The sequence below is a fragment of the Penaeus chinensis genome, chromosome 19 (assembly GCF_019202785.1).
Source record: "Penaeus chinensis breed Huanghai No. 1 chromosome 19, ASM1920278v2, whole genome shotgun sequence".
In the NCBI taxonomy this organism is placed as follows: domain Eukaryota; kingdom Metazoa; phylum Arthropoda; class Malacostraca; order Decapoda; family Penaeidae; genus Penaeus; species Penaeus chinensis.
Genome location: NC_061837.1, coordinates 21,548,250 through 21,555,749, shown reverse-complemented (window position 1 = coordinate 21,555,749; position 7,500 = coordinate 21,548,250). Strand labels below are relative to the sequence as shown.

Genomic DNA, 7,500 nt, shown 5'->3' with positions numbered 1-7,500 from the left:
CTCCACCAATTCAAACTCGCCTGATTCCCTGACCCCAGGCTCTCCTTTGACCACGGCTCTGAACACTACAACTAATACCCCTCCTCAATGCCTACTAGTACAGTATCCACCCTAATCAACACCCCAGGAGACATTTCTACTCCCAACATGCTCAACTTCAACAACTACCCCCACAACCTTCTTCATCAACTACCTCATCCTCCCTTATTACTACCTTACAGCCTTATTGTCGACCTCCCCATAACACTACCTCCCTCAACACTACTCCCTCTTCCACATGCCCCCGTCCTTCTACTACCCCCATCTCTACAAAATTCTTAAATAATCTATTTAGCCCAGCCAAATGGGACCGATTTTTCGTGATCCCTCCCACAGCTTCTCACACTTTCTGCTTTGACAACCTGTTTTCATTCCTCAAATGCATATACATCCTTCACTTGATCTAACCCCTATACATTACCTTACCCAACCTTAACCCATTTACTCGTAAATTCCTTTGCCCAGCTTTGACAACTAATCACTAACTGAACCACCCTTCACTACCATTTACTATAGTGCTACATGACCTTAGATGTCTAGCACATTTATTTTTGCTTTTAACCATTAACCAATTAACCAATTTACCCTGACCCACCAAAATCAAATATTCCTCCTACTGTCCTTCTCACCCATTTCTTTGACCATGCCTCCACTCATTCCTCCAGTATTCCCGTCTACACTGACGGCTCCAAAACCACCTCCAGTGCTGGTTTTGCAGTAATCTTCCCAACTCGTACCAACCCCCTTGTTTGTAAGATCCAGAACTGGTTGTTCTACCTGTCCACACGTCATAAAACAATCAAATTTTGCTGGGTACCCAGCCATGTTGGAATCCCCGGCAATGAACAGGCAGATACTCTAGCACGCGACGCTGCTATATCCACATCAAACCAACCACGTTTCTCACATATCCCAGCCACGGATTATTACCCACACTTTAAGACCTTCTTGTATAATCAATGGCAATCTTTTTGGTCAAGTCTCCACACTAATAAATTACATACTGTAAAACTGTCAATCTCCTCCTGGTCAGCTCCATTCCATTGGAACAGACGTTGGGAGACGGCTCTCGCCCGCTTACGCATTGGCCACACCCGTCTAACACACTCCTATCTAATGTCACAATCCTACCCTATGCCCCTTATGTAATGTTCCTCTTTCAGTCCCACATATTCTACTGTCATGCCCACGTTTTGAAGCAGCCCGTACATCTAATTTCTCCCACCTATCCTCCCTACATAGACATGCCAACTTATCAGACATCCTTACAGAATCTCACACTTTCTGCTTTGACAACCTGTTTTCCTTCCTCAAACACATATATATCCTTCACTTGATCTAATCCTTTACATTACCTCATCTGACCCTAACCCATTTACTCACCAATCCCTTAACCCAGCTTTAACAACTAATCACTAACCCAAATACCCTTCACAAACATTAACTATAGTGCTACATGACCTTAGATGTCTAGCACATTTATTTTGCCTTTAACCATTAACCATTATTAACCATGGGCCTCAGCCTGAACTTATTTTGCATGGTATGATGTTTTTCCCCTTTCTTTTTCTCCACACCCTCCTCCTGTCCACTTCCAAAGGTGTAAGAGGCCTGCTGAAAGGATGAATCTGGCTTTGCCAGTCTTGAATAGCCTCAGCATTCCCTTAGTTAACCGTCTAGACCTTATTCTTTTAGGACCATTTGGGGTAGACTATTTCTCGTTCCCACATATTTCAGACTTGCCATGGCCAATAATTTAGATTGTACCTTTATTCAGTGCATTGAGGATTGCCCCTTTACCAACCTGCCTATCTGGACTTAACTTCTCTGGTTTCCTGAACTGACTCTCCTCTGATCGCTGCTACTGCTACCCTCTCCTCGATGTTTGCTGTCAACTTGATTTGTTCAAAATCATTACTCCATCTCCTCCTAGTCTTTATTTTCTGCCTGCTCCTCCCTTATTACTTCATCCTTACTTGTAGTACTACCGCATTCTGTCCTCGTCCTTTTACTACTTCTACCTCTGCAAGCCTTTTATAGAGCGATAATTTTTTTGGAATTCTCCCTACATCCCCTTCTGTGATTACACCCTCCTCTTCCAACAATGTCTCAAAAACCAAGTATACTAAGTTTTCTGCACCTGTCCTGATTACTTGGCAGTTTCATGGGAGTTCCAAGCTTGTGCATTATCTACCCAGACTCACCTCAATTCATGTCCAAACTAGAATGCCATTACATAGAAGATACTAAAAGGTAGTTTCTGAGAATATATAGATTTCACTTGAATTTTTTTTTTGCTTTGGATCTGTGGTAAAAAGTACACTTGGCCATATCCACTTTCTTGTCTTTTACTTACACAGAAGACAGAGTAGAAGGGTGACACTGCTAAAATTCCACCTGTCTCAGACTTGAACATGCCCCTCCTGACAAGGATATTATGTTATGCCACCCAGCATTTAACAGTTAAATGATAACTATAGATTGGGAAAAAGATACATCACAAATGCTCTTTTAATTTATTTACTACATCACAAAGGGCAAATATAGTATTAATAGCAGCAAGGCATGGTTGCAAGATATTTCTATAAACATCCTTTGAATAATCACTGGGAAAGGGAAAACCAAGAAATTTTTAGAAGCTTCCCCATGACTTTACTACAGGAGATGCCTCCAAATCAAGAGTAGAATGAAGAACAATTGAACAGGGATAGGATCATCTTTAAGTCTCACCAGCATCAAACACACACAAAAACATCCCTCCAAATTTTATGAAATTTGTCAATACAGTGAAATGATAGAGTATATCAATGGAAATAATGGACAGAGATGAATTTAAAAAGTATATATTAGTCTATTCCATAGACTGAAATGAAAAACACTTCTTTCATCTGATCAACATTTCTTATATAAAATAAGCATGAATGAAACAAAGGAAGAGTAAAGAAAATCATGTGTGTATTATTTGCTACAAACCAACTAAACTACATCTTTAGAAAATGTAATTCGATTTCAGTCCTGTTTCACTGTTTTTCTTATTCACAGGCTGACCTACAAATATCTGTGAAAAAAACAGAAAGGAATAATAAAAACCTAAGTACAGATATATTTGTGTATGATAATATGTATTGACTACAGATGTATATAAAACATACACTTATGTATGTCTGTAGAGATATCAAATATTCCTCCATCCATTTCCTCACGCACACAAATTTGCAGAAAAACAAATTAGTCTCCGTCCCCAAGCATTAGGTCGTCAGACTTCAGAAAACTACAAAATAAGTGATCCTTAAAGAAAACCATCTGCATACACATTAATCCACTGCTCCCTTCAAAAGCAGAAGAAAGAAAAATGAAAATAAAATAAAGATGGATACTTGTTGGTGTAAAATACAAAAATATAAGAGAGAAAGTTTTTTTTTTAATCCTCATAGAATTTGGCTGCCTGTCTATTGTCACGGTTCTTGTTGCGTGCCATCTGTCGAGCTTTGCTGGCTGGGGATTCCCGGTTTGGTCTTTTTTGGGTTTTTCGTGCTAGCAGTGCCATTCCATGGTCCATTTGGATTGGTGGTGGTCCCAATGCAAATATGTCACGTATCTGGGAAAAAAAAAAATAAATAAATAAATAAAAAATGAAACTGTACTTAAACAAAACCAATATAAAAATATTCACTAATTTGAATCTATATATTCATTATTTCGTTAGTGTGCCAAAATTTTCCTGTTGTGAGACCAGAGTGAGGCTACATTGCTCTGAGTATATCCATATGCATGTGACAAAGAAAATTTTAAGGCTTTTCATAACTATGTGCAAGAATTCCTATCATGAGGTCAAATTTATCTTAAAACGTTTTATATTTTGAGATACTAAGGGAAGTCCTAGTAACAAGAAAAGAAGTGTTGACAGATGAAAATAACAGAATAACTGGCACAAATATACAATAATATATATCAATTTCTTGTGCTGACTTCACTTACCCCAACATTGTAAGAAATGTGAACACTTATCCCTTGCCCTATGATGTGACACAATGAGGAGTACTGCCACTTTAGGGACCAAGTATCGAGGATCAGTTCTTGACGTTGATTTTGTGGCCCCACAAACACTGTTTCATACAGCTGTTCACCTTCTTCCACTGTCCTCACAACATCCCTGAAAGATGCTCTCTGCTGCTTCCTGTCCTTTTTTGCTCGGAATCGATGGGAATCTGTAGCTAATTCTGAGAGAGGAGAGGAAGACTTAAATTTTCATTTGCTATCTTTTCTGAGAGTCTGACATGTGTTCAGGTTATACATAAATCTATCATTTCCCCAGCTGTATTCTTGCCATCATCCTCATTTATCACCCCCCCCCCCCCCACACACACACTATATTTTGATGCTGATCTATATTCTTGTCTTGGATTGAATGGAATCCTAAAATATTCTTTTTCTTTTCTGTCACTTCAAATTACATTAAAATTAGTCTATGTTAAACTCTGACCACTACAATAACAATCTCAAGTATAACTGCAACAGAAGTGAACATAAGAGATAATCATCACAAAGAATTTTTTATTTGCATTTAGTATTTAGGAGAATAAATTTTTAAAAGTACAATTCATTATGCTGCTGATGTATGGACTAGGGAACTATTACCAAGAATTAAACTAAATCTTAACTGAAACCTGAAATAAACACCCATACTAGGTAAATTACCTTTCAGAACAGAGCAAAGATCTGCCTCTCGATTCCAGGAGTAATCCTCATCATGTAATCGAGCGGTCTCATAAATCAAAGCTACAGCTTCACCTGCCTGAATACGTAGATCCAAATCACTACTTCCCAGAAGATCAAACATCTCCTTCACTAATCTGGAGAGAGAGATAAGAAATTGACATAATAATAACAAGGAAAAGGTTTTAATCTTTCTTTACCACTTTCTATTAAGATTAAACTACTTTGTGTCCGTTTATATATTAAGATTAAACGCTTGACAGTAAGCACCAGCAGCCAATGAAACAGCGATGCATATTGGTTTCAGTGATACTGTAGAAAAGGCATAAATTGGAATAGTTAACATCACACTGCCTGAGATATATATGAGCATTTCATAAATTAGAAAGAAAGAGAAAAAGAAAAGAAAAGAAAAAGATCAACTGCTAAAATGGTTGTTGACATTTACAAACAATTACAGTAAGATGCAAAGTCACATATAACAGCAAAGCACCTACAATACAAATAAGTAGGGCTATGTAGAGACACCTGCTGGAGAAACTGCATCTCAAGAATGCAATCTACAGCTCAGCATCCTTTTATTAAAAATAATTTCTGTATTATTTTCAAAAGGATGATGTATAGAATTTATCTGTCAGTGTGGTGTACATGCTAGAAAATGTTGAGGAACAACATAAGGGAGATAAACAGTGAGGCCTATCAATATCACTAACACCGCTAACACCCAGCAATCACTGACACTGATTAAAAGACCTTCAGTCCACGACGGCAATCTTATCAACTGTCAAATTCTTTCATCACTTTTAAACAATAAATAGGAACAACATACTTGTTAGCCATTGTATAAACTGTTGTGGGTGACAAGAGACACAACAACAAACAGAAACCATTTAGGGCCGCTGTATGCATGGCAGAAACTGCTGGAGAATGGTTGGGTAATTCTCCATTTCCCTAGTGAAAAGAAAGAAAAATGTATTAGATAGTTTTTCTTACAAGGTATAACAGACACAAAAGTTATCATTATCTGAATAAGTTGGAATCAATCAATAGCTTTTCTGATCAAACAACACTAGCCAAATCATATACTTAACCATCCGTCTAAAGGAATAACAAATGTCCATTATTAAAAGTGATATACACCTGTGTTATTTCAACCTTTCTGGATGCAACCTGTCACCATCATATAGGGTTTGAAAACCACTGATATAACCTCTACCATGCCCAACTGTTACCTTTGGAAGTGATCCGGCAAACAGAGAATGAAGAGTGTTCATGGCAGCAGTAACATCAGCAAGATCATGGCATGCTAAGAATGATGACAAAGCCATTGCTAATGCGCCATCTTGTCGTGCTGCCACTGCCGCAGAGGGATCTGTCACCAACACTGTCAGAATGGGGTTTAGGGTCTTGAAAACCTACAAAGAGTAAAGAGAATAATATAGATTTATCTGTGTCCATACATATATATCAATACAAGTATAGAACTATCAAATAAAACCAATGAATTCTACCTTGGTAAAATACATTAAAACAAACAAACAAACAAAAACACACACACACACACACACACACACACACTCTCTCTCTCTCTCTCTCTCTTTTTTACTTACACACACACACACACACTCACACTCACACTCACACTCTCACACTCACACTCACACTCACTCTCTCTCTCTCTTTTACTTCCATACAAACCAAACCACACCACAGTAAAAAAAAAAAAAAAAAAAAAAAAAAAAAAAAAAAAAAGAAACACACCTTCTCAGCTTCAGCGATGGGTGAGAGGCTTACAACCAGCATCGTGGCCAGACGTGCTGCAGCCACTTGCTCAGGACCTCGACCCTTCCTCAACGAACGCTCCACTAAGTCAGTAATTGTCTGGTAGTTGTCAAGCAGAAATTGTGTCATCACCCTGGTGGGGGGGAGAGCGAGAAAAAGGACTAACATAAGACTAACATCACTGACACGCAGAATCTTCATATGCTGAATGAGGTATCATATAAATTTACAAAAAGAACAATAGCAAACCTTTTCTGGAAAGCAGTTGTTAGAGCTGTTAGGGCATTGGTGCGAGTCTGAACAGACTTCTCCAAGGCTAAGTCCATTGCTTCACGCACCTTCTGCTCATAGGTCTCCATCTCCGACAGACCTTCCTCTCCTGGCATAATGAAAGATCATGCATCCAGAATCTAGTTTTGCAAAATTAAGCCTAATATTGAGTAACCAAAGGGAAAATTATTATTCCAAGCTATTTAAGGACATTTATAACAAACTACAAATGCATATAAAACTGAAATTATTTACCTAACACAAACAAATATTTCTAAAGAGTAAAATTTCCTCTTTAATAAAAGATTTACTTTTTACTGTAGTTACATAATAACTGAATAATCTTAAGATATATAAATTAAATTCAAAATTTCACTAATAATAAGACCTCATTGCTCATAATTTTCCACCACAAAAAGATACTTACCATCAGTAATCTGAGCTGTGGAGTCTGTCTTATCACTGGCAATGCTTGCAGTATCATCATCTGCAACTGGCAATGCTGAAAAAATGCACAATTTTCAGAAATTTGTTGGAAAATTATTATTGATTACAATCCCACAAATACATCCATGGTCATGTACTTAAAATTAGTACACAGAAATTAAGAGAGAAAATCTAACCATTCCTGGCCACTTCTACAAGGAAAACAGCAACAAGAGGCAACCTCTTCCCTTCCTAACTGTTATCTTT

At 37.8% G+C, this 7,500-nt stretch overlaps 1 protein-coding gene across 1 annotated transcript in view; it reads right to left on the bottom strand.

Moving 5' to 3' along the window:
• Window positions 1–2,541: 2,541 nt before the first annotated feature.
• The window catches only part of LOC125035072 (interferon-related developmental regulator 1-like), a 12,296-nt gene continuing 7,337 nt past the window's right edge, over window positions 2,542–7,500 (bottom strand). Inside the window, exons 2-9 of the mRNA XM_047627193.1 lie at window positions 7,235–7,309; window positions 6,787–6,916; window positions 6,517–6,670; window positions 5,988–6,170; window positions 5,585–5,706; window positions 4,738–4,892; window positions 4,018–4,259; window positions 2,542–3,637 (exon numbers count right to left, since the gene is read on the bottom strand). Of these exons, the coding sequence (XP_047483149.1) occupies window positions 3,461–3,637; window positions 4,018–4,259; window positions 4,738–4,892; window positions 5,585–5,706; window positions 5,988–6,170; window positions 6,517–6,670; window positions 6,787–6,916; window positions 7,235–7,309 (1,238 nt within the window). The 3' untranslated portion in view covers window positions 2,542–3,460. The remainder of the gene's footprint in view (window positions 3,638–4,017; window positions 4,260–4,737; window positions 4,893–5,584; window positions 5,707–5,987; window positions 6,171–6,516; window positions 6,671–6,786; window positions 6,917–7,234; window positions 7,310–7,500) is intronic.